This window comes from Leptosomus discolor, chromosome 7 (genome assembly GCF_034619465.1).
Source record: "Leptosomus discolor isolate bLepDis1 chromosome 7, bLepDis1.hap2, whole genome shotgun sequence".
Lineage (NCBI taxonomy): Eukaryota > Metazoa > Chordata > Aves > Leptosomiformes > Leptosomidae > Leptosomus > Leptosomus discolor.
This window is the reverse complement of record NC_141397.1, coordinates 6,099,255-6,127,077: the sequence shown is the minus strand read 5'-3', so window position 1 is coordinate 6,127,077 and position 27,823 is coordinate 6,099,255. Positions and strand designations below refer to the sequence as shown.

At 43.2% G+C, this 27,823-nt stretch overlaps 1 protein-coding gene across 1 annotated transcript; it reads right to left on the bottom strand.

Moving 5' to 3' along the window:
- Positions 1-1,521: 1,521 nt before the first annotated feature.
- Positions 1,522-20,024, bottom strand: LRRC72 (leucine rich repeat containing 72). Its single transcript, XM_086468464.1, has 9 exons — positions 19,995-20,024; positions 17,798-17,871; positions 14,355-14,424; positions 12,560-12,641; positions 11,003-11,116; positions 6,209-6,298; positions 4,093-4,257; positions 2,837-2,864; positions 1,522-1,687 (listed from the first exon to the last, which is right to left on the bottom strand). The coding sequence occupies exons 1-9, from the start codon at positions 20,022-20,024 to the stop codon at positions 1,522-1,524; spliced, it is 819 nt and encodes a 272-aa protein (XP_086324590.1).
- Between the last annotated feature and the right edge of the window lie 7,799 nt (positions 20,025-27,823).

Here is a 27,823-nt window from a genome sequence, read left to right as displayed (position 1 = left end):
CAGCAAGCTCACCTGGAGCCAGCAGCGCGCCCTGGCAGCACCCAAGGTACGTGGTGCCGTGCCACGGTGAAGGCGAAAGTGCAGTCCAGCCAGAAGATGGAAAACGTAACTATTCCCCTTGAGCTGGCAGTCGCGAGGGCACGTCTGGAACCCCGTGTCCCGTTTTTGGTCAACTCGGTTCGAGAGACACATCAAAAAACAAGAGAGGTCCAGCGAGGGTGCCAGCATGAGGATCAGAGGGCTGGAGGAATTTGGTTTGTTCAGCCCAGAGGAAAGAAGACGCGGGGAGGTCTCATCACAGGCTTACGATCCCCAGAGGTCGATGGGGATGCGCCGTGACAGGACAGCAAATAGCCCCCAGGCCCAAGCTGCTGCAGGTGGAATTCCAGCTGGATAGAAGACAAATGCTCTGGAGTGCAACTGAACACTCATCGAGAAGTGGTGGCGCCTCCCTGGAGCGGCACCTCCACTGGAAGCGTCTGACTTGCCTCGACAGGGCGCTGGGTAACCTCGTCTCAACCCTGCTCTCACCGGCAAGGTCGGACTAGACAAGCTCCAGAGCTCCCTGCCAACCTCGACCGTCCTGTGACTCTGCGCTAACTCAGGAGCGAAAGAAGGACCTCAGAAGAGAAGTCACAGGCTGAAGAAGGGCCCTGGTACGTCAGCCAGCACCGCCTTTAGGCCTTGGGCAGGATGGAAGGAGGAAGGTGAGGCAACGTGTTACTCCCCGCCCGTATGCGCATCCCCCACCAGCTTCCTTAGCGGGAGCGGGCTTGAGGAGCCGAAAGCGTCCGGTGTAGTGCCACAGCCCTGCGTCACCCACGCGGGTATGAGAGGGGGTGTCAGGCCCAGTCAGCAGTCCTGGGGCGGCGCAGGGGTTATGGCAAGTCCTGTCCCTCCAAAAGAAGCCTAAAACCTGCATCCTGGGAGAGTATCAGCAGCCGCAGGCAGCAGCTGGAGAGCGGCGTCCTTAAGGGCGTGGGGTTCCGCTGTGTGGGCGCCAAATGAGCATCCTCATAAAACGAAGAGTTTTCAGCGCGTTCCTGCAGCACACAAATCAGCAAATCGAAACTTGAATCCCTCTCAGAAATGAGAAAAGCTTCATGGTTGCTTTCTCCTATCTTTATTTTGATGGAGGAAGACCAGTTACTGCTAGTGAACACGGTAAGTCTAATTCTCCGGCAGAAACTACAAGGAATGAAAGCCTTTATCCTTACTTTCTGAAAAATTAACTTGCAGTTTAGCTTTAATCATTTCTCACAACAAAAGTAGAGCAAGAACTGCATTTCAAGCAACTTTTATTGTAACGTTGCCACTATTTATCATTTGTTTTCTTCTTCACCCTCCATATTACATATCTGATGATAAAAGGAACGTTACACCAACACTTTTTTTTGCTGGAAGTTCATTTAATTAGGTGCATGTTCCAGTGTACGTGTTTTATAGAGAGATGAACTTACATAACAGGCTTAGCACCACACTGGAGAGAGGAATGTGGTTTTTTCTGCAGGCAAGAAGCACTCATCTAAATCGGACTGTCAGCTTCTCATGGGGTTCTGCTGCTTTGTTTTCGAGCCGCCTTTCTTGGCAGGTGGCTACTTTGTTCCAGTCAACAGAGGAAAACTCCATTAGAGATCTTGCCATTGCCCGCAGCAAAACGGCATCTTCGGGGTTCTCAAAGGGCACCCTGCAAAACAACCAGCAAACGCCTGTTGCCCGGACGGCTCTGAACTGCAGCGAGCTCGGTCACCACGCAGCTCTGTGCAGAGGTGAAGTTACAAGTCATGATGACACTAGCAGCAGGATTTGAAAATGTTAATTTTTCAGAAGGTTTCCTTCTTCTACCAAATTTAAGCAAGCAAAACAGAATGAGAAAAGGTCAGAATCGCAGGATGCCAAGGGAAAAAAATCATGCTATAAATTATTTAAAATACATTTAAAACACACACCAAACATAAACTATGTGACTGTTTCCAGCGAGTATAACACACTTTGTCACGGGCTCAGGTACCTTGCAAAGCCCAAGCACCTGCACAAGTAAGCTGGAGAGGAAGCTGTGCATCCACTGCATCAAAGCAGGAAAGAATTCACTTTTAATCATGAAATAGCTTGATGGTAAAGAGCTGTACTCACAGTGAGTGGCTATATAGAATCACATTGTTAAAGGATACCATCATATGCAAGTTTTTATTATTTCCTTTAATAAGTCTTTGAAATATATGCATAGGTAAAGCTAGAAAGCATAAACAAGCCTGATATCTGAAGTTTGTAATTTCAGACAGCATCTAAAAATGTCATCGCGTTCAAATGCCACCTTTACACTGCCTCAGTCCGGACTCCGAGAGACCAGAGATCAGTTTTACATTTATTTCTAGGATTTTGAAACCAAACAGAGTAAAAGTAACATGAAGCACAGACTGAAGAAGTTTCATTCTACAAGTCAATAATATTTTCCAGAGAGAATGTATTTTTGAGCAGCCAGTCGGGAGAAAGTTGCCTGGGCCATAATATAGAACAGCTATGCTGATGCCTTAATATTTAAAACATGCTTTTTCTAGTGATCAGTATTTGATCTTATAAATAAATAGCATTTTTATATACCCATTTCCAAATGCGGAATACCTTTCAATATTAAACTTCAGACAGCAGTGGGTAGGTTGTCTCATCAGAACAGGGTAGAGTTGCAACTCAGCACGAAAGACCAGAACGTTTTTCAAAAGCTCATTTTTACTGGACGTTTTCCCTGGTTAGGGCATGGTTTTAGGCATGAAAAGAGGAAATCAAGTAAATGGCTGAGAGATGCAAAAGAAAATAAAAAGTCCAAAACCTTACTTACTTATTTGTGTGATCCCCAAACTCACAACCTGTAACGAAAAGTTCCAGTGAGGACATTAACGGCTGTACAGCGTTTTGATTAGCTGAGGGTTACCTCCCCGTGCCTAAATCCCCTGTTCAGCTGGCCTGACAACCAGCAGATGATTTGAAATGCTCAAGGCCATCCTTTATTAAATTCCTGTGGAAAGAAGCTGGGGTTCTTTTTGAGTTTATGTAGTTGTTCTTGTATTTGATTTCCCATAGACACATGTTTCCAAGCATTTTTTTTTTTCCTTCCACAGGAAAATGATGCCACTGTCTACATATGTGAATGGTTGCGTGGTAAAGACAACTGTATGCCTACTTTGATAGTTATCAGTAAAACAAATACATTACTAAATATTATTAAACTATCCCTTTTTTCCCAACTTTTTCAAAGTTATTGTTCTGCTTTCAGGTTTACTATTGTGATATCTACATTTAAAATAAATCAGTTATTTCTTTATTGTTCCAAACTTCCTCTACACTACTGCAGATGTTTAATGTTTAAAACGCAACCATTTCAGTCATATACACACAAAACTGTTTTTCTTTAAAACATCACCACAGCAGACAAGATCGTCTGGGATTTCGAGGTTTGTTCCGGGCTGTCACGCTGCCCAGGTCACAAGGTTCCAGGTGGTTGTCACCTGCTTCCCTGTGTCAGGATCCTGCTGTCTTCCAGATCTGAATGTTTTAAGACTCTAAAAGTTACTTTATATGCTATTATAAGACATCACTAAAAAATTCTCAGCTTGGAAAGCATAAAAAAGAATCTGCTTACAAAGCTAAGCAGGATATGTGCAATTTAAAACACCGGAAGAAAATCCTTTCTGCAAGATGAGTTTATAAAAGCACTAGAGGGCATCAAAACTCTACGATGCTGATCACCGTCTGAGACCAGCCTAGAAGTGTATCGACATGCTTTTAATTAAGTAAAGCTCAAACAAACCACTCAGAAGACACATATTAAAAAAATAATGAAGTCTTGTCTGTTCAGCTATCTTTAAAGACAACTCTCTAACTACAGGGAGTGACTGGAACTTACTTGCCACAATACCCTCAGTAGAAGGATCCACTTGTTGCCTGTTGCTGCTACTACATGGCGCAACGTGGTTGAGTTCCTGATGCATTTATATACTTCATTAGTAAAACCAACAACTTCTTATCAGATGAATGAACTTTTTCTAATTCAAATCACCCACAAATGTATGATTTTCTTGACACGATTATAAATACCTGGGGGCATCATCGGTCTCCTGGCTGGCTGAGCACACCCGCTAGATCCCACCGCAGTCCCCAGGGGTGCGTTTACTCTCATTCCAAAAGCTATCGTCTGCACGACACAAGACCTTTCGTGGTTATAGAGATGAAGCGCTGACTCCCTTTCTCGTTGCGTAACTGCTGTTCAAAGGGATATAAAAATTTCATTTTTTCTACCAACGGAAAAGGCTGGTATTATCCATCTGCATGCAGAAGGTGATTCACCTCTTTTTTTGTGCTCAATTTGGTAACAACAGCGGTGCAAATCTGCGCGATTTCGCAATTCAAAATGGGAACAGGGAGGGATACTTCCAAAGGGTGAAGCCCTGTCCACTAAAATAATGTTTTTTCTTTTGAGTGCAGTAGGACCAGAAGTTATAAACCAAGAAACTAGAAGACAAGACTGTTCATACCGCTTAAATCTACGACAGCAGTCAGTAAAGATTTGGAAGTTTCTTTATGAACAGCAAAACCAAGTCCTGGTTCAAGGTCAGTGCAATTCCCACTGCTTAATTACAGAGAAAACCATCGGAGCGCAATCAAAAGAAAAGCTTCAAATTTTCCCTGTTTTGTACTTGAGCTCAAAAATAACTTTAAATTTTAAACAAAGAGCTTGAGACTGTTAAGTCAAATAAGGGATGTTAATTTCGGGGATACTCATCTGGTGCTTCAGCTACGGCACAGAAGCGAGCTAAAGGCTTAGAACTGTGGCGGAAGCATTTTGACTTCAGGGAAGTTTTTAAGTCGTGGTGTTTGGGGACCAGTTAGGAAGGAACGGCAGTGGTCGTGCCTGGAGGTAACAGAAGCCTGAGCACTCAAGGAGACAGCCAGGACCGCGCTGCGGTGATGTTCCACAGGTGGTGAAGAAGGTTTGTAACATCAGAGAACGAGCCGGCTACAGAGGCAGCCCAGGGTACGGCCTGGTATCAGTCAACGCCTCGGGTCTTAATCCAGGGCTGATGTCAGTATAACTGCACGGAGGAGATGAGGCCCAGGAAGCTTTAGGGAAGTGTTTCTAGAGCTGCAAATGCAACACGTTATTTCCCAGCACGTTAAGCTTCAGCCAGCGCTCCCAGTCAAAAACCATCATTGGCGAACCAGTCTGGCCGAGGCGCTAAGCGCAGGTGTGACGCAAGACCGAACATTCGAGCGACGGGAGGTACCAGTGCAAAACAAACGCGTAAGCAAACGGCCACGCGGCTGGGTCCAGCAGCTCCTCATCACGCCCTGACACCATCCACCAGCCTTCCTCCACGACAGAGCTGCAGTCTGCCAGCACCTGCACGTGTCCTGTGGCTGCCTGGCTCAATCCTGCGGCCCGATCCTCCTAGAGCAGGAGTTCAAGATGACACTGGTTTTCCTTGCTACTTTCTTGTAAGGTAGAGCTGGGGTAGGAATCAACACCTTTCTCAGCCCTCTCCAGCACTTCCCGGTCCTCCTGTCAACCACACAGCTCTCCAAACACCACTGACAAAAATGACCAAAGTTGATTTTCTGGGTCTGCTGTGGCATGTTTATGGATTGACTGGTTTACCAGCTGGCTGTTCTTAAGACAATTTTTTTTGTCCCTGTAGAATTTACACTAGGCAAGTTGTGAAAGATCTCTTGATGATTTATGAAGGTCTATGTTTGAAAGCTTGGTCAGCATGTACCTCATGGAGAAATAAGCATATATCTATTTAAACTCTACAGAAACATGCAGATGGCTGAGGATATTATCCATATCTAAGTAAACACACTCACCCGTGTGAATATACCGGTTTGAACACAACCGTAGCACAAACGTAGGTACACGTTTCTAAGCACAGGCTTTTATCTGTCTTAACCAAAATATATATACCAAGATACAAGATAAAATTTCAAAAGAAAAAGACAGAAATGAAAAGCATTTGGCAAAGTACACTGTTTATGCCACGCAAACTCTATTTGCTTGACAGATCTTGCAAAAAATGGGCACCTGTTTGTTAGATCTTTCGCTATATCAAAAAACCCATGTAAAAGAACAGGCAAGATGAATTCACCTACTTTTCCAAACCGATTAAAATCAAAAGCAACTGTCAATGCTTTGTGAGCAGAGGAAAGCAATCCTTACGCTTCCTGTCGAGGAGCTGTACCGAAGGAAGGGAGTGTATCACACAAAGCCGGTAGTTTGGGTCTTGTGCCAGAGGGTTATGGAACAGGTCTGCAAAACGCACACAGAAAAACCAAACAACGTCACAACAACCCAAACCCAGCCGCAGAGGAACAACTGACCTAGCGAGGCAGGAAAATTAAAGATCACTAGTAGCCACAGATTTTGTACAGAATATTATCAAATTCAACCTGTTTGCATGCCGGGCTAGCAAAGCGCAGGCTCTTCACACATGCAGAACGGCTCAGCTCAGCACGGACTGCACGAACCGGCTTGTTGTGGAGCACGCGAAATACCCCAGGCAGAGCCGAGTCCGGGTGCCACCGTGCGCTTCAAACCGTTGGAGTTGTTTTTTTTTTCCTATTTTTTAAGATATACAGACAAAACTACTACGTGTTTGCCTTTGGTTTTCTTTTAGGTATCGTTAGGTGATGCCTATTTTAAATACAAATAGTCTTTGAGGTGTGACAGCTTAAAGGCAAGACACAGAATTTGGAAGGAGAGCGTTACTATGACCAGATGGGCTTTAGGACACCTAAGGCACCCTCACAGCTGATAAAAGTCTTTATCTATCTCATGGACACCGTATAAAATGTAAATACGCAGTCTCCTGATGCTTTGACAGATGATGAGTTGAAAAACTCAAGAAACTTAAAGAGTAAAATGTTTAAAAGCACCTGAGAACCTGGGTCCCGCTAACTTTCATTGAGACTGGAGGTACTGAGCACCAAAAGCCCGTCGGCAACTCAACTGAAACACCCAGCTCAGGTTGACGTTCCCCCACCAACCAAAGCTTTGCAAGACACAGACAGGTACCAGTGCTGTGCTGCTGCTTGGCCAGAGGTGGAACATCTGCCTAGCTGACAGGCCCAAAGAGGTTGTTCCATGTGAGTGGTGTCTGAGGCGGATCAAAAGAGAAATTGGCTCTTTCTCAGATAAGCAAGCAAACAAACAAACAAACAAGTGGTGTTGGGTGTGGGTTTTTTCTAAATGAAAAACATAATCATGCCACTTTTCTCCTCATACAAATGCTGTTCTTCTGAGACAGTAAAAATAATCAGGAGGCTGCCACCTTGAGATGAGAATAGAGAAAAAAAAATCTGAAATTAATAATTTTGACAACTTCTACCAAGGTCTATACTGGTCTGTGCAGGAAAGGCTGTGGCTAATATTCACTCTAGGGTAAAAAATCCTGTTATATGTAATTTTAGCAGTTAGGGAGGGAAAGATGGTGTTAGGGAAGCAAGTAAGAGGTACTAGAAGAAGAAAAAAGTCTGGAAATATTCCACACAGATTTGCAAACTACAAGATGCCGTTTCCTGTTCTTCAGGGTAAGTGTGACTGCCAAAGAGGGCTCGGTGCCTGATGCGATTTAGCAGTTATTTGGAGGGTGCAGTAAGGCTGGAATGGGCATTTGGTGTCTCTTACACAGAAAACACCTGTTCATGTATTCAGAGGAGAACTTGAAATATTTTAATTCTTTAATAAATTTTAAAGAATCACTGTACTCAGAAGTAGTAAAAGACCCACAAGGTGGCAGCAAAAGAAGGTTCCATTTTTACGGAACAAAGCAGTATGCAGCTATTTTCACTAGAAAGGGTTAATCAGAAAGAATATTAGGTATATAGCTGATAAGCCTGCTCTCGAGTCAAGAAAATACGTGATAGCATTCCAGAGAGAAAAATGTTTCAGCAAGGTCTCTGAAAGCAGGTAGTGGAATGGAATGAAGATCCAAGAGAGATTTTTCCAAGGCACAAACCGGGGTTGATACTAAATACTTCTGAATCTGGATGCTACTCGGAGCACGTCCCTCCTCAGCAACACTGATTTGTAGGTTTGCTTTAGCGTACATGAATTTTTCTACTACTCATTCTTACAATAAATCCAACTGTTGTGTGGATCAAGATGGTCTTATTTTACAGAACATCTGGGATCAATTCTTGGCTCTGCTACGTACCTTCTTGTCAAGGTCATGCAATTTTACATCTACAAATTAGGGATAATGCTTTCTTCCTCCACAGTTTTGCCTGTTTTCTCTATTTGGAGTGTAGCAAAACAGTGTGCCTATCCCACATGGGGCAGAAAGGAACTACTGCGGTAGAAACATGGTGAAGAACAAAAAGAGTTTTCTGAGGTCTAGCAGCAAGATGTTATCAGCTGCGGATAATAAATCAGTTGAGGCAATTTACAGAGTACACAACAAAAATCTTGGATTCCAGAGGGGAGATGGGAGCACAAGGTGAGCCCGTAAAGAAACCCTCCGTATCTCCCAAAAGGCTGCCGTTGGGAGCAGCCCATCCAGTAAATCTTCAGAAGCTGAGTGTCTTCCCTCAAGGCCTGATGAAGGACGGTGTTACGCTACAAGCCCAGTGCAAGGCAGCAGCTAAAGATGACAAGAATGCCTTAAGGAAGAGAAACGCAACGTTTTGGCAGCTGGATGCAACCCCTGAAGCGAAGGATAGCAGCGTACCAGCCTGCCCCAGGCCACAGTTCTAATGTCCCCAAGAGCCACAAACTAACAAAGTGTTATTATGCACCCGGCAGCGCTGTTGTCCGGCAATAGAGAAGACGTACCTCACAGCAGTGAGGACTCTCCCATTGCCAAAACAGTTTTTCTTTTAGAAACATGAGTTATGGGCCCAGCCCTTTTCAAAGCCACACAGTGCAAAGTCTGCACCCATTTCACGTTTCTTAGTATCACGGAGAGGCGTATGATACAGTAGCACGACAGGATATAAAGGGTATGACTTAAAAAATTATTTTGCTCATTTACTGCTGTAATTTACTTCAAATATGACAGCGCCTTTTACTAAACCAATCGAGTCCTGTTAATTTGAGGGCTCGTTATTATAAAATCTCTTTGAAACAAACCCAGTGCCAATGCTTTAATGTCTGCAGAGGTCAAAAAGGAAGACTGTAAAGATAAGGTTGTTAAGTTTCTTCCACTAGTTAGCATTTACTCTCATATCTTTGAACTAAAGAATGATTTTTTTATCAGAGCAGATTGGTATATTCTATATATTGTTTGATAGCTCTTATGAACACTTGCTTTTCTACGGTGGTGGCCAGTCCACCCAGTTTTCACTTTCTGAGCTGCATTTTAAACAGATGATTTCTCAGTCTTGCATAAAATGAAAAAAATTATCATAGAATAGAATCACAGAACAGTTTGGATTGGAAGAGACCATAAAGATCATCTAGTCCAACCCCCTGCCATGGGCAGGGACACCTCCCACCAGACCAGGTTGCTCCCAGCCCCATCCAGCCTGGCCTTGAGCACTGCCAGGGAGGGGGCAGCCAGAGCTGCTCTGGGCAGCCTGTGCCAGTGCCTCACCGCCCTCACAGGGAAGAGTTTCTTCCCAATATCTCGTCTAAATCTCCCCTCTTTCAGTTTGAAACCGTTACCTCTCATCCTGTTCCCAAACCCCCTGATGAAGAGTCCCTCCCCACCTCTCCTGCAGCCCCCTCTCAGCACTGGAAGCCGCTGTAAGGTCTCCCCGGAGCCTTCTCTTCCCCAGGCTGAACAACCCCAACTCTCTCAGGCTGCCCTCACAGGGGAGCTGCTCCAGCCCCCTGAGCATCTTCGTGGCCTCCTCTGGACCTGCTTGAGCAGGTCTGTGTCTTTCCTGGACCAGGGTCCCCAGAGCTGGACACAGCACTGCAGGTGGGGTCTCACCAGAGCGGAGCAGAGGGGGAGAATCACTTCCCTCGACCTGCTGGTCACAATTCTCTTGAGGCAGCCCAGGATGAGATTGGCATTATTACAAAATATTTGCATAACTGGCAAAATTACAATAATTTGGCTGGTATGTTGTCTTCCTAAACACTTGATTTGTTTTTTAATTTTGGCCCAGTGTCAGGTTCGATTAGAAGTGCACTTTTCAAGCCATATATTCCTTTCCCGCAATCAGACATTCAGTTTTCCCAGCGCATGAGGAGGTATGGCTTGGCGACATTCACCCCCATTAACTGTGTCACTAAGACACGAAACTGTTTTCTCAAAGTACTGAGCGTTTGCCATGACCTACGATGACATTCTTTTAGGAACCACGGAAAAAGACTGCTTAGATTTCCATTTTCAATAGGTTAATAGCCTATAAGCCTACTTTCCCTGGAGGCTACTTCTTACATTGTGACTGAGTGGCGCCAACACTGTCTCATATAAGTTAATTCGAAATTTCAGAGCCTAGGCTACTTTAATTTACAGCCAGTGTTATCAAAAAGTATGCTACTTAACAGGTATTGTCACACTTAATATCTAAAGTGTATTTATTCTCAGACTCTAGACACCCACCGTCTGCCAAAATGACGCAGAAGGGAAGTTCTATGAGCAACAGAATTAATGAGACAGGAGTTGGGGTTCTACAACCCACCAATCATGCTCCTAACAGCAAGAACACCCGTTTCTCAGCTCCCTGCAGCTCTGTGACAATCTCACTGCACTCCCATGTTCTCTCACAAAAAGGCAGCAGCAAACTGCTTTGACTGCCTCCAAGCTACTCAGCCAGGAGAGTGGGTAGCCAGCAGCCAAAAGAGTTAACTACTGAACTCATCTGGCAGGTTTTTTCTTAGTTGGAGTACTCCCTGTGGGATTTTCATGTCTTAGAGATCTCTTTCTTCTGTCAAATTTGGTTGAAATTGATAATTAGCTTCAAAAGCTATTGGCAAATGATGTGGAAACAGACAAGAAACATCCTGATAAGAAACACTAAACACTACTGCTCGCTGTTCTGCAAAATAAAAATAAGGTATTACTCAGGGTCTGCAAGCTTATCATTCCTCTCAGTTCCTTCACTGTTTTGCCAAGTTGTTTTAACTGGTTGTTGTGAAGCAACAGAATCTGTAATGCACGCAAGTGTTTCAGAGCACCTGAAATAAAATGAAAAATAATGAATTATTCTCACCATACCTGACTGCCTTTATTCCATAATTATTTTGTTATGCTGCACACCAGATTTGATATTCTAATTACTCATCTATGCCTGCCTTTTGGTAACACCTTGCATGAGATTAGTAAAAAAAAAAAAAGTTATCAGGGATTTCAATATCACTTTCATCTTTCCAGTCACATCCTTTGAACAGATGCCCTTTTGCATTCCAGTTCCTTCCATTTGTCCCCACCACCCTTGCCTCAACAAATCAACATCTCTTCTTCCTCCCTTCCTTCCTCCTATATCCCAGTAATCCCTGATCAATTTGTCCTCACTTCCTTTTACCCTGACCTAGCATTACCTTTGCCTCACGAACAGTAGTATATCCCTAATACTACCTTTGCCTCGCAAGCAATAAACAGTGAATTCCTTAGAAAATCGTTCCATTTCAAATAATTATTAATGCATTAAAAAGTTATTGCAAAATATTGCTGTGGCTGACCCAGACCATGTGTTCACATCCTCACACCACATCAGGCCCAGACATCTCATTCTCCAAATTCTGTACAGTATTTCTCACCCACGTTTCTCTACCGATGATACTTGCCCTTCCGTTTACCCCTATTTTGTTCTCTCCCGTGCTGTCTCTCATACTCATGTTTCTTTCTTTCAAACATTCATTTTTCTCAAAATCTCACAGAAACAAATCAAGAGCATTTCTCACCCCAGCATTTTATAGGGACAGAGAAAAGTAAAATATTAACACTTAAGATTTCTGAGATATGCACAATATGCTTTGGCTTTTTCATTCACAAACTCACTAGTCTGGTGCAGCCACTGTAATCTACAAGAGCAACCAAAACTGAAACAGAAGTGTAAGGCAATTTTACAATAAAACAGTTTTGCAGTAACTTTGCAAAATACTTCTGATTATAAATGTCACCATATCATGAAGAAGCTGCAGAACCTTAGTGACTACCCTACAAGTGGGACAAGTTATTAATTTATTACTTTTTTATTTCCCTGTAAAGTCTGTCGGCATTGCTATCAGCTTTTCATCACCCACACACAAATGGCTCTCAAAAGGTACTTCTATCAGCTTATGGAGTACAGCAAGAGGACTACAAATCATCATGTAAAAGGAGCTTTGCAGGTCCATTTTCAATATGAAATATCGTCATGTAAGATCAACAATATTTTACAAACGCCTGACACTAAAGTGAATGACATTTCATCCCTTAGATAAGCAGATCACCTTATTGCCACCCAAGCATGCTGGAACAATTAAATCTCTAATAATTACCACGTATTGTTATGCACACATAGGAGCTTTCAGTCGTTAAGTTACTTGCTGTCATCCACGACGATAAAAGTGAATGCCAACACCCCGCCAAGCAAGCACAGGCCTCTGCTCAACAACCTAGAAAGGGAAGCTCCGTACCTGATACGTCTGTCAGCTCATTATGGTTGAGATAGAGTTCAGTCAAGCAATAGTTTTTGATCAAGAATGTTAAATCTTGGATCTGAAATTAGAGTTAGGAAACCCGTTATATGGCAGTCTAAATGTAACTTTGGAGAAGTATAAACACAGCCTCTTGAAACCTCTTTATAGGTAGCTCCGTGTTTCTGTCCAGATTCTCTTGACGGCTGAACCTTCATTAGAAATACTAACTGCACATCAAAGACGTGTAGTACAGCCTTACGTAATCTTTTGAACTACAAATTTAATATTCGTATTTGGAGACAGATTTCACTGAGCTACTGGCCTTCACATTTTCTTTTACTTCTATTCACATTTGAAATAGGCATTTAGCTGAGACTTCTCCTAAGAAAAGCCACTGAGCGGCTTCTCCACATGACCTACAGAGAAAACAACATTTCCACGCAAGTTATATAGAACAACTGAAGAAGGCTCTTTGCTACTGCTTAGGTAGGAAAGTGAGATCTGTGCAAAAATCAGCTTTATTTATCTTGTATGGTCAGCAAGACCAGTTCTGCTCAGTCATCAGGCCATTTCTTCTTATTCTTTAGTGTCCTTCAGAAATACAAGGGAAAGCCTTATTATACCTGTGATCGTGGTTCAACCTTTTAGTGTATCCATATTTTTGCCTTTTTTTTGAACACAGTTGGATAACCACAGGTCTCTCAAAGAAGTCAACAGAAGATGCTAGACAATTGATGTTAGCCTGGGGCAGCAGGTATGCACACACTCCCAAGTGACATGGTATGTCAATTTATTTTTTCTGCTGCTCACAGAGCTACTTATTTACCTGAGGAAGCAATTCTGGTGTTTTAAGAACTTGAGCCCATTGTGAAAATCATGTAAGCTATTAGACAGTAAGATACTTAAAAGCAGGTTAAAGATTCATGGTTTTTATCACTTTTCTTGCTTTTTAATTACCAGTGGCTAATGGTAAAGGTTTGGATCCAATTCAACCATTTAATAATGGTCGGCTACGTATCTGGAGATTTCTAAATCAGATAATTCTAATGTCAAGGAGATGATTTTATGCAAGACACAACGTGCTTAGACTGGGCTGGAACCTGTAGTGTCCAGAGATTTTGACAGAGTGTTGTCTTAACCCTCCCTGCGCCCAGGGAGCAGCACACTCGAGTTCTATGTCACTCTTGTGTGCACGAGGGGAAAAAGGAGTCCCACCTCCATCACCAGCCTGCCAGGAAATAAACGATGCATGTCTGCAAGGGCCTAGAAAAGGAGCCACGCAGCTCCTGGGGTCCACTCCCTTTCCTGAAAACCCAGGAAGCCCAGAGCTGTTACACGAATACCTCACGGCCGTGTCACCCTTCGGTCTGTTCCAAGGGCTGCCTGCTCTGGTGGGCAGGGGACACTTGCCATGAGCCACGCTGGAAACCGCTGTCCCAGACCTCAGGTGTCAGGAGGCTATCAGGCAATTCTGCCAATCACTTAGTTCTAAATACACTCAATCTTTCTTTTTGTTGCTAAGGTATTAGCATAAAAACTCAGCTTCTTAAATACACAACATTTATAAATGGGTTGTGAATCTAAAGGAAAAAAAATCAGCTTATACTCTGTGATGTAAAACAAAATACCGCTTCTTCAAAACTGTTGTATTTAAATCAGTTAGATTCGCCTGGAAATTAAAAATAATTTGTTAGCTTGACAATTATATAATACTTTATGTTAAAAAAATTAGGAAATAATAATCAGGGAGTACAGATGCATTGCTCTGCTCTTTAAAGGAATAGCTTATTACCTTATTGTTGTTAATCCACAAATACCTTAACCTACGAAACCGTGACAGACTCGGGATACTTCTTAGTCCTCTGGTGGAAGAAAAAGAAAAAAGAGTAACACATCTCTTAACATGAATGGTGCTTAACCACTTTATAAAGAGTTGAACTTTTTATAAATCATACTGTACAAGCACTAAAAAGCCACACTGCTGCAGAAATCATAGCAGAGAAAGATGCAAAGAACACGATGGCAGAGACAGTGTAAGCATCCTACACACGTGAAAGCATAACAAACCAGCTGGCGTAAAGAAATGGGAACAAACTAAGTGATACATTAATTTTTTTTCCCATAACAGCATTTATTTTCCCAGGGACTATGAGTCCCATGTGCTTTGCAGTCTGTAGCACCGCTCGGAACACAGGAGGAGAAGTTTGGCGTTCTGGGGCCACAAATCTAAAAGGAAAACTGCTTTGAAGGTGCAGCGTGGATGGTCCAGCTGCAGCACCAAAGAAACCGGCAGAAGGCAGACACCGAGCGCACCCCCGTACAGTTCTTATTACCTTTCCTATTAGTGCATATTGTGAAATCTTCTGCCCTTTTTTCAACCTTCTGCTCTCCTGTCCTCATATAAACTTAGCATTTAGTCACATCCATTAACAGTCCTGTTTTAAAACAAACCGCGCATCCACTGACGCTGGAACTGACTCCTACGTGCCGGTAGGGTTTTTGTTTAGCTGTGTGTCGAGCACTCGGAGCTCGCTGGCGTCCCATAAATAACAAATTACCTACTAACCAGAGCATATTAGTGAGCTGCCGAGTAATTTTCACTAATTGCTCCTCCTTATTTTTCATCGCTTTAAATAAATGTTCTTGATTTCCACTAGAATAATTCCAGATGACGTTTACACGACAAATTTTAATTGACGTAATAAAACTTTCGTCGTGGATTTTAGCGTGCTGCAAGACTAGGGACTGTGTTTCAGAGAGAACTAACAGGGTTGATAAAAATCAACCTCACATCATCAGCCTAAAGTGATCTGCTTGTTTTCCAACTGTGCAGCCTAGGCTCTAGCTTCCCATGGGCTTGTTGTTTCTTTTTCAACAAACCCTCCAGGTACAGACAAAGGGGGAGCAGACGCCTTTTCTGATCTTGCGTTTGAAAAAATAATCATCTGTTCAGAGCAAACCCTACGGAGTTGAGGCGCTGCACTTTTATCCTCTTCTATTTCTGCAAATCAGATTATCCCACGCTGTTACTCTGTTAAAATGTTTATTTGGCTTCCTCAAACAGTCCGTAGAAACGAACCCTGCAAATACTGTCACGAGCTTTAGCACAAAATGCAAGCTAGGTGCAAGCAGGTGACTGCTGACGGGACGTACAAAGCTCTTCCAGAGCTACTACCCGATTCCTCTGTCTAGTTCTACCTGAACACCCCTGAACTATTCCTCAGGCAGCAAAGCCAAAATTTCCCTCGCATTCTTTGTCACTGCTGTTCTATACCTAGTTTACAGGTTTACGTTTTAATTGGCTTTACTCCCTCGTTAGAGCCTTGACTATCTCCAAGCCTTGATCTGTTGTTTTTTTTTCTGGTATTAAGGCATTTAATTTGCCCCAGGTAGAGCTTAATTCCTCTAACATTTTAAAAGCGCCTGTCCCTTTCTGCACGCCTGCCCTGTCTCTTACAAGCTGATCCGTTTTGGCCTGCAGCAACTCTTTTCCTACCTACTGCTAAGTTAATCAGCTTCCCCCGGACGACAGCTTTCGGTGTCCAAAAGTACATTTCTTCATGTCCCTTTTATAGGAGCAGTTTAAAAATATAAACTCATTCCTTCTTATTTCATTGACTTTAATCATTATTTTTTCTTTTTTTTTTTTTTTTACTTCAGCCAGCAGAAAATGATGTCAAACCAACAGTTAAGGAGGCACGATCTGATACTGAGGTTGGCTGAGGTTCAAGGTTTATATCAATTGGTATGGAATAAAAGGAACTCGCGTCTCTCCAATCATCAGGCAGCTTGCATCACCTTTCTCAAGACGGTTTAATGGGAAGACAGATCACTTCTATATCTGCCATCTGAACATTTCTTTTTATTCCATACCAAAAAAAAATTCAAAGCCAGTGAGGTCACACATTTAAGTATTTAAAATCAGAAAATGTGCCTATTAAGACTGTACACGGACTTAGTTCTTTTACACATACACATTACAATAATTGTATTGTTTAGAAAATATCTTGTAATTCTCATTATTTAAACTTCTCCCTTAGATTTTATGTATGTTCTCTCCTTTCTCAAATACATACTTCAATAATTTTGACAGAAACTATAAGTTTTACATTTTCTTTTCACAAAGCATCAAATACTTTCTTGCTGTACATCAGATGTGCTAAAGAATTTAAAGATACTAGCGGGCACATTTAGATTTTCAAGACCACCCGCTTCCCACTAAAACCAGGCTAGACAACAATGAAATCTCTCAACACCCTATTTTTTTTTTTTTGCATTCATAAGACCTAAAGACCTTGAAAACCTTGTCCCTGCATTATTAAACTACATTAGTTCTTTAGGTATGATATCAACCATACAAACAGCAGATGTAGTCGTGAGGCTGCAGACAGGTATGCAACACTTGGAACTATGCCCTGGCCAGAAATTCAAAGTATGCTTTCCAAAAACTTTGAAGTGTGCCCCGTCATGTATCCGTCTTTCTATAGTAGCCTCTTAGCATGTTCACCCTGCAACGTACACCTCTCCCAACCGAGATCACCCACGGGTTCATGAAAGCTTTGCCTTCCTTCACTCAGCGTGCTTTCTTCTCCTCATCTGCCCTACATCTCAGGCTGGTTCATCACGCTCTCAGAGGAGATCAGTTCTCCCATCAGCCCTGCCAGCCCCAGACAAGTGCTCTGGTACTCGCCTCATGGTGCCCTGCCCTCCCATCAGTGCTTAACAGCGGAGATGCTGGTCATTTCAAAGGGGCTACCAGCGAGTTCTGCTGTTGCAATAACAGATTTCTTCAGGGAGGTCAGAAATTTGGCACTTCTTAGACTGGGCAGGTCCTGTGTTTTTTTCATTTGCCGCCTCTTTCCACCCAGCCTTACGAGCCAGTTAGGACAGGCAGGGATCAGCCCATGAAGCCTCACTCCTCTGCTCCCTGTGGTAGAAGTTCATGCACAACTCTGTGAACTTACAGCCCCTCGAGCGATTCTGGGTTGCTGGAGAAGGATCGTGTATCAGGGGCTGAGGCAGTTGACTGTGAGCGTAGCTCTGCTGCGTATGTCAGCGTTATCTTCACTGTTTCTTCCTTCACAACATGTATGGACGAGGTATAAATACGATTTACTGACATTTCACATATAAATGATGTTCAAAGAGTATCCGATACAGAAAGCATTATGAAAAGTTACCATTTACTGGGTGCTCTGCTTTTATAAAAGCCAAACCAAGAAACATTTTACTTACTGTCCAGCCAGGTACAATACCAAGACATCCACATTCCTCTTAAAGCCACAGATCTTCAGCTGGTTTTCTATTGCCTGACAGCATACGGTACATTTGTCAGCATAACATACTCCATAATTATAGATTCATTACATTATAACGTATGCATACTCAGTGTCTAAATTAATATGCCCACCAAAATTAATATATGCATTACAGCACCTCACAAACTGTAACACAGTCTAAGAGAGATAAAGAGACATTAAATTATCTGTTTTCAATGGATAAAAACACTCCAACAATTATATTACACTTACGCTAATTTTCTTTTCCTGTGGAGAATCATAGTTCATAGACACGGAGTGAAAAAAAAATGTACATTGACTGGAGAATGGGCTTCTCACTCAGGTCAGCCAACCCAGTACAGGGTTCAACAAGAAAATGCTTACCTTGCAATACGGTTGCAACTTTATTTTATGCCCACAACGTTTTAAAACCATGCATGCAGAGAACTCTGCTTATAATGTTGAAAAATGCAGATGCTGTTTTGTTTTTCAGAGTATATTACTGATGCCCTACAGTTTGTAAAAGCAATGAATCCCCATAACACGAGGCTTCCGGATCTCAGTTACTAGTGGCTGACAAAAAGTAAAATATCTATCAGAAAAAAAATGGGTTTGGTACACAAGTCATTATGCCCAACATCATTAAGATCACTGTCATTTAAAACACAAACCTGGTACAACTTTACAAATACAAAACGGCTTGGAAGCACCGACGGGCACGTCTAGAGCGGCCTGCGTTGGCTGCACCATCGCTCCAACGGGCAAATTAAATATACATAAAACCAGTTCTGGGTGTGCCTGTAAGTGTGCCGGCCCTGTGGCACTTTCTGAGCAGAGCAAGCGAGGAGCTCGCGGGACTCGCAGTGCGCACTAGCCGCTTACTCCACGCAGCTGATGTTGGGACAGTGGGCATTTGCCCACGAACTCGATACGGCCCGACTGCGGCTGTCAGGTAGAGGAAAAGGTCTGGGATAAACGGCTGTATTTTTCTTCCTACACAGACAAAATCTACAGGAGGAACAAGATGTGCAATCTGCAGAAAAGCAGCTGCGCGACAGCTCCGAGTGTGTTGATGACCGTCCCTGGGACTGCAGAGAGCACACGGCTGCCGGACACACCAACGGGGAATGCACAAATGCACACCTACTTCAGGGAACAGAAATCCCTCGTGCTGCGTTCGACAGCTAAGATGACTGCGCCGCAGGATTTCACAGAATCATAGAACAGTTTGGGTTGGAAGGGGCCATAAAGAGCATCTCCAGTTCCAACCCCCCTGCCCTGGGCAGGGACACCTCCCACCAGACCAGGTCGCTCCCAGCCCCATCCAGCCTGGCCTTGAGCCCTGCCAGGGAGGGTGCAGCCACAGCTGCTCTGGGCAGCCTGGGCCAGGGCCTCACCGCCCTCACAGGGAAGAACTTCGTCCTAATATCTAATCTGAATCTCCCCTCTCTGAGTTTGAAACCGTTACCTCTTGTCCTATCCTACCCTCCCTGATCAAGAGTCCCTCTCCATCTCTCCTGCAGCCCCTTTCAGCACTGGAAGGCCGCTGTAAGGTCTCGCCGGCACCTTCTCCTCTCCAGGCTGAACAACCCCAACTCTCTCAGCCTGCCCTCACAGGGGAGCTATTTTGTATTTCTCAAACTCCATTACTCGAGATCCCATCCTCTCCTCACCCGGGGAGCCCCCTCCCCACTCAGCCCCGGCTCTCCACCACACCACCCCGCCGCCCCAGGCCCCGGCAGGGCCCGCAGCCGCTCCCGCAGAGCTCAGGTGCGCGGCTCCTCCGGGCCAAACCCTTCCCAGGCTGCCGCGCAGGGGCTGGGGCCGGCTCTCCCGGAGGAACCGAGCCGCCCGCTGCCGCCCCGGGGCGCACATGGGGGTGCCGGAGGCGGCCCGCGCTGCCAGGGCGAGCGGGGGAGCTTCGCGCCTTCCTCCGCGGCGGCGGGAGAACCGAGCCCGCCTTCGCTCGGTGGGCGGCAGCGAGCCGGCCCCTCTCCTCCGCGCCCCCGGCGCAGCAGAGCGAGGGGGCGATACCGGCGCCGCCCGCCTGCGGGGCTGGGCCGGGGGCGCTGCGGGGGCGGGCGGGCTGCGAGGGCCCGCGCCAGGGGCGGCCGCGGCTTCGGGGGCGGGGGGGAGGCCGCCGCTCCGCTCACCTGCCCGCCGGCGCTGGCGGCCGCCGCCATTTTAGAGTCCCGTTGCTCGGCGGCCGGCGGGAAGGAGCGCGTCCCTTAGAAACGGCGGCACCGCTCGAACACCGAAACGGGCGCCAGAGCCTCTGCTGGGCGGCCCGAACCTGGGCGTTAATCAAGACGGGGCTTCGTGTCGGGGGCAGGAGGTGGAGGGCGAGGGATGGCCGCTCGGGGAGGTGGCCGGGCGTCCCTGCGGGAGGCCCCGGGACGGCGGCGGCTGGGGGAAAGCGGGAGAGCCCTGCTGTCCCTCGGGAAGTCAAGAATCCCAGAACGGTTTGGGTTGGGAGGGACCTCAAAGGTCCTCTAGCTCCAACCCCCCTGCCATGGCAGGGCCACCTCCCACTAGACCAGGTTGCTCAAGGCTCCATCCAACCTGGTGTGTCGTGTTCGCTCACCACCCTGGAAAAGTGCTGCCGCCTTCTTTTTAAAAAACTCTGCTTTCCTGTGGGGTTTTTTGGGTGTTTTTTTAAGAGCATAAATCCTATGTACATGTATGTATATGTCACTTACGAAGAAAACACTTCTGACTGTAATTTACAACTAATCTACACCGTATGTATTGCTCATTCGCGACTTGCAAATCACCTTGGTGCCTCAGAAAACCTCTTCCATGCCCGCTCCTGGCACGGCCCGCTGCCGCGACAGCGCGTTTGATTGAGTTTGCTGGTAACACAAAACGTTTATGACATCCACATGTGCCAGCAACTGTTGCCATGTTATTTTTATAACCATTTTACTGCATAGCACAAGCCGAAAAACAGAAAAAGCCACTTCCAGCGTGCGTGTGCGTATGCGCTTATGTGCATGTAGGACAACAGAAAATGTTTGATCAAGCTACAACAAAAATAGGTCTGAAAACTTGGAGCTTTATTTAGAATTTAATTTACACAGAGTACTCCAGTTAGCAGAAATAGTCGATGTAAATTATGTGCAACTGATACACAAAGAGCAAGAGCTGCTTGTGCAAATATATGAATAAGCTGTCCCTCGTGGAATTAATTATGTGCATGCCTCTGCTTGTTCAGACCGTTAAAACTAGATGTAGTGTGTATGATGGAGGAGTGGAACTACAGTACAAGTATTATATTGCAAATATCGAATTTTCATGGAAAAATTGTGTGGGTGGCTTCCATTTCAGTTAGGTGGCTTTAAACAAACAGAAACCTCAAATAAGACTAGACATCTAAGAAGGATAAAACTGACAACAGAAATGTCTTTAATCACTTATTTTAGCGTCTAAAAATATCTCTAGGGTATTGAAAAACATAAAAAGAGGAAATGTACCGGAGAAGAAGAAACTGGTACACAGATCTGTATTTTTTTTCATTTTACGTTTGAGTTCTGTGTTTTCAATCAACACTAAAGCTACCATTTAGAATTGTGAAAGGTGAGGGGGTTATTAAAGAAAAAATGAACTTTTATAATAAAATTGTCTTATCAGCTAGTCCAATTAACATGATATGACAAGCAAATTCAGTAATTAAAATATGGAAGGAGAGGGAACCTCTAAGAGATATTTTGTTGCATTCCAGCACAGAGGTGTGACATACATGGGTTGAGGTTTGTTTTGGTGTGTTTTGGGTTTTTAAGGTGCTTGTCTCTGTTAATAATTGGTAGCTACAGACTTGGTCTGGATGGCTGAGAGACTGTTTAACATTCAGTAAAGTTAATCTCTTCCTGCATCTGCAGGTTGACACTTCAAATCCCCACTATGTTTAAGGGAATTTGGGCAGAAAATGAGTATTTTCATATTCATATTGAACTATCACCATATTTTACACTAACTAGGTGCTGTCCTTTTCCAAAATACATAACCTATCACCTGTTTAATCCTGGATTGCTGTCCATAAACGAATAAATCATCATTCATCCTTTGGGATATTCAGGATAATGACTGACTTACTATACCTGTTTTTCCAAAAAGTTCTCATTATACCTCTGTGCTAAAAATACTTAATTTGCTTATACATGGATACGCAGTGGCAACAAGACAATGTGATCCTACAGCATGTGGTAACAGACCACAAAACCAGGGGAAAGCACTGATCTCCTGTTTTTACAGACAAAGGCGGTAGGACAGAACAGGAGATTCTGTAAACCCCCGGGGCTGCGGGTGCCTGGGGGAGTTCACCTGACCCCCGGAGTAACTCCTGTTGTCCCCAAAGGTACTTCAGAGGCCTCCGAGGGCATTTGAGTATGTCCGTGCTGCAGCTGCACAGTCACTGTGTCACTTCAGAGACCGCACTGCAGAAACACAGACTGGCTTTGGAGCCTGAAGTTCAGGTTAAGCCTGGTTTAAAGCATCACCTGGCTCTGTCCCCTGTGTTTGGGCTTGGATGCTCTAGTCCGGTCTCCCACATTCGCCATCCTCTCTGGGCAAAGTGGTGGGATGAGTTTTATCAAGTGACACTTGGACAATGATTAGGTGATGGGCTAAATCATTCCACCATTTTTTATTTTGGGTTTTTTTGGGGTTTTTTTGACTTCTCACTGATTTCAATAGGGCTTTACTGAAAAATTGATAGCACAATGGCTCTTTGTAACTTAACGTGTTGTTCAATAGCTGTGGAAGATGAGACATGCTAAAACTAATGTCTAATATGTGGTATTTTTAATCACCAAAGGTTATAATCTTCAAAATTCAGTGGTTCTTTGCCTATGATATTAGAACTAAGTTCTTTAATTTTCAGGGTTTATATTAAATTTCTGTTTTTTGAGTCCTGTATAATTTCTAAAAATTACAGTTTTGAAGATCTCCATTTCTCTCTGTATTATACTAGTAAGATTTTTGTTTCATGCAATGTCCCACATATTTTAAGTAAAATCTATGTTCATATAGATAATTTGAACTACGTGCATGTTAGTCTCACCTTTGTAGCCTTATTGACCCCTGGCTGAATGCTGAGTGTGTTTCAATGCATCTCCCTGACAAGGCCTGCATTTCTACACCATGTTTATTTAGTGTAAAAAGCGAAATATTTAACGATGAAAAACAAAACAGTAGGATTGCACTCACCACTTTTTTTAAAGAAATGGATACAATATACACCATTACAGCATGGTGCTTGCACAGTTCTTTCCTTTACTATCTTCTATAATTAGTTACCATCAAAGGTACTGTGCTGGATGGCTTTTTCACTAAAGGTGTTTTTAAAAACTGCATCTTCATTTTACAGAATCAACTAATTTATGTCAGAAGGGATCTCTGGAGGTCGTCTAGTCCAACCCCCCAAAGAAAGCAGGTCCCACTGCAGAATTATTTTCCATCTCACATGTTTGTACAGTTCTGCATACCAAGAGAACATCCATCAAAAAATAAGAGAATTAGCTGGGACAAATTTTAAATTGCCTGTGTCATACTAATGCTACATAGAAACTAGTACAATTAACTTGCTTTTGGGGCTGTAAATAAATTCCACTTGGAAAGGTGTGTAGTAAATGCAAAATATTGTAGATAAATGCATATTTCCTTTTTTTTTCTTGTTACCGGAAATATTTTATCAGTGTTTATCAGGTGCCTGGGGAAAGATCGGTCGGATATCCCACCTGCATTCCAGCTAGTGCTCCAGAAGAGTGCAGGTCTCCTGTAGGTCCAGTAGCTGCAAGCCCTGTGCAGATGTTTCAAATACTCCACGCTGTCTAAAGCATCCAGGCACTTGAATCACTTCTCTCGCTCCTACTATTAATCTTGCTGATGGCACTGACGACATCCTGGTGACCCTAAGAAGTTCAGGAGCAGAATTTTGGGAGACTGGGGTTTTTTCCAATAAATATTACAGGCTTGACCTTATAAACAGTCCAGACTATTTTCAATTTGAAGCTAGTGATTGATTAACTTGAATGGTTAGACTACTGCCTGGGAAACTAGAGATCTGCATTCTTTAGGTTTTTTTAGTATTATGTGTAATATCAGTTAATGTATGTAACGCAACAGCAAGTGTAAGGGAAGCAGGGAAAAAAGTCCACGTGCAGCCTATGGCCAACTTGTCCCAGCAGACTGCCTCATATGGAGGGACTAGCTCATTCAAACCCACTTCACTCTGCCTTGACGTCTGAATACTGCCCTGGAGAATAAACACCACCAGCAGCGTGACAGCCTGACGGCGAAGAGTTCCAACAGATACATAAATGCTCAGGCTTATTCCTCTGTCAGCACAAGTTGGATGTATCATGAATTTCAACATCACCCACTCTTAGCTTTGTTCTCTGGCCATTCTGCATGCTGGAGTGTTCCTGCAGTTCAGCTTCCAAGTTTGAAAAGAAATTCTTGCCCACTGCAGCTCTTCTACGGGTATGTAAACAACATCATGTCAAATGATCCTGTTACTCCAGTCTCAGAAATTCACATCCTAGTGTTCCCTCTGTGTGTGCTTCCACAGCGGTTTGTATCTATCCTAAAACATATATATGTATTAAAAAAAAAAAATCTCCACTGCTATGATCACGTGTGCTTTTGCAGAACATGATAACTATAATGTGCAAGCTTGGAATGCCTGAGGCTTCATGGGAAGACATTTTAATAGTGAAGTTATTAGAAAAGTGTTGCTGTTAGTCACGTAAGTAAAACTTCTGTATTCAGGACTTGAAATCAAGTTACTAACATTGTTGGTATTTTTGATAAAGACATATTATGCATGTTTAAAACTTTTAACACTGCTTCCTAACAAAACTGACCCCCTTAGCCTTTAGGTAGTAACTGTCACTAAAAGGATAATCGCTGCAGAGCTGTAGAAGTCAGTACTGTTCTCACTGATGTCTGATGGCAGTGTGTCTATTCATTCAGAGAATTCTTTGTCACTGGGCTGGTTCCACAACCTGCAGATATTGGAAAAAAAAAATGCCCTGACTTTCCAGTTTCAAGTCTTTTTTTAATTGTGATGGCTGCCAAAGTAATTTTCAGCTGTAAACTTCTGGTATGCTGTCTTCTCGACACGTTGGCAATGAGGCTATGTTTACATGGTGCGAGACTGTGCCATGCAGAGATGCACAAAAGCAGTTCTAAAATAATTACCTGGGGTATGGGAAGGTCTTTGGCCCCTAAACACTATCTGTGGAACAGTGAGAGTTCAGGGAACGTGTTCAGAGAGCACAGCCCGTCCCAGTTACACCACCACCACCACCAAGTGTGACACCTTAATTGTTCAGTAATGCCGTGAAGATACAACACATGGCAATACATGTCCTGTGGTGAATTCATACTGTCATATGAAATACATGCAAGTGATTATATGCAAATAAAAAATAAAACCAAAGCTGAAGAAGACTTTGAGTTTATATATGTAAGAACTTGCATGTACATTCATTCAAGGGAAAAGGAGTGCAATCACAATACCAGAACTCTTAAAATTATTATCTTAATCGTACAAAAAGTCTTAATTTATACAGCACTGATCATGCATCTCAATGTAAATACGGGATAAATTGTGTTTATTGGCTACCTGGCACTGAAATTGTTTCTGCATGCCTTCTGCCCAGGGAAAAACCCTGACTCGTCTGCCTCACTGATTTGGTATTTTGGGATCCTGTAACTTCTGTTTAGTCTATCAAAGCTCTACTGACCTAAGCTGTGTGAATGAATTACTTACACACTACATTACTACTACTATTCTTATTCTCTACCATATACTCAGTACCATACCTAAGCCAAAGGTACTAAAATATGGCTAAAGCTAGTAAAAGAGTTCGGATCGAGTCCGTCTGGACACTCTAGCAGTGTATCAAAGGCAATTAATGGATTAATTCTCAGTTTCTCTTGAATCTGTGTACATGGCAAAAGCCGCCATTACAATACTGTCCCGCACAGGAAATAAGATCTAGGCCTGGAACAGACCTCGTAGATCAAGCCCACCATTTTCCTCTTACGTTCGTACAATCACGTTCATAAATTTGTTATGTTATTGCCAATTAGCAGCAGAATAAAAATAACATCATTATGTTTCACAACTGTTTCTGACCCTGTTTCTTGTTTCTTGCCTTCATGTTTGAGAAAAATGGAGCAGGTAACATTGAATGATGAAGGGCTGGAGGAGGTGCTTGAAGAGCACCTTCATGAACTGCAAGATTCTCACTAACTATGTAGTTGTGGTTGACTTTAGAGTTTTTTCTACAGCTGGTAGGCACCATTATTTCACTGTCACGTAGGAAGAGTTTAATAAATTTAGATTAAAGTTCCGTTATGCCTGTGTTCTCATTTTTCATCGTATTCTCTTGCAGTGATATGTAGAGGTATGGTATGCACAGTGACATGTATTGGCATTATTTAGGCCCGTGACTAACAAAGATGGCTATTCAAGTTCACAAAACTGCACCAGAGGGAAAAATCCTTGACAGCGTGCTTGTACAAGTAGTAGGGAACTTGAACGAGTAACAGTCATTGTAGCAGAGCACGAATTGAATCCAATATGGACTCTTTGGAACTGCCAAATGCAGAGGAATTACTCAAACGACATGAACTATGAAAAGCTTTTAGGCAACTATTTGGACTTCTAGGTACACTGGTACCTTTGAGAGTTTGGCTTTTATGCCTGTCAGGCTGAGTTTGTGATTTCTTTTTTAAAAAATACATGTACAGTTATAAAATCACATAGGGGTAGAGCCCAATTCTGCTTCTGCAGAAATACCTGTGTTTTTCAAAAGCGCTAGATGTGTTCTGTAAAGTGTACCAGCAGACCTGAAGAGGAACTGTCATCTTGGAGAGCTGTTCTACCTGCATATAGTTCGGTGTATAAACACTGCTTTAATCCATAATACAGCTTTCTCCTCCTCTAAATATATTTGATAATAGCTCCAACACCACAGTGAGCTTAATTTTTGGCAAGTTCTAGGGTTTTTTTTTTCATTAGCAAAGAGTAGTACTTCATGACTGTACAATCTCTAAGCACCAGCTAAAGTATTTTCAATTCATTTACTGTATTCATATTTCCCCAGGCTCCCACTAGTTCGATTCCTTCTTAGACAGATGTTTCCAGTAGCTGCAGGTGTCAGAGCTACCTGATTGTTTGCCTTAAGGAAACAGAAGATTTGCTGTTAGTTAAAGGTTATTGATACAAGGAAGCTCCCTGTTTTGTGCGTCTGCTTATTGAGGAGTAGGAATAACTTTCCATTAAAAGGTGTATGTCTGATGTGATGATAAAAAAAATTCTAGTTGCACACACATACGTACATAGCGTTAACTTTTGTTATTGAAGCTCATTGAAGGTGATAAGAAGACTTTCACCTAAAAAAATATTACTCAAATACACTGTTTTGTTAAAGCCAAACATTTTTAGGAAGTTCTAATGATCCGGGAAACTTATGTAACTTCAGAATGGAAAGGAGAATTGTAAGAGCTGAACTTCTGGGTTTAAAAAATACTACTTTGAAACAAAGCATTTCACAGAAATGTTTAAAATATTTTGTTCAACCAGGACATGGTTCAGAATGTTGAAATACTTTTGTAAAATGGAGTGGATGCTTCTAACTACTTCTTGGTTTCCTTACTGTCTTTGAGTAGTGACATAAGTTTGATCTTCCTTATTGTAATTCGGTTTTCCAGGACCATCACCATTTTGTCAGGCAGTTCAGAATACAGCTGGGGTTTATTTGCCTTCAGATTCTTCTATCTCAAAATTCTTCTCCCTGGTTACAACAAAAAATCATAGGTGGAATTTAAGGTGGAATGCTGTAATATTTAGATTGATTCAGTTTAACTGTGTAATATATATATATTCCGTGACATTCATGCCAAACTTTCCATCACTATATTTACACAGCTTTGGTTCCCAATTCGATGCACTTCAATTTTTCAGATTTTC

What these genes read in the sequence shown, in the direction of transcription:
- LRRC72 (XM_086468464.1), bottom strand. Translation starts at nt 20,024, where the DNA reads ATGGCGGCGGCCGCCAGCGCCGGCGGGCAG. An exon ending in TGAGCTGACAGACGTATCAG is followed by an intron (nt 11,117 to 12,559) that starts GTACGGAGCTTC and finishes ATTTTATTTCAG; the next exon opens with GTGCTCTGAAACACTTGCGT. An exon ending in GATAAGCTTGCAGACCCTGA is followed by an intron (nt 6,299 to 11,002) that starts GTAATACCTTAT and finishes TGCGTTTTGCAG; the next exon opens with ACCTGTTCCATAACCCTCTG.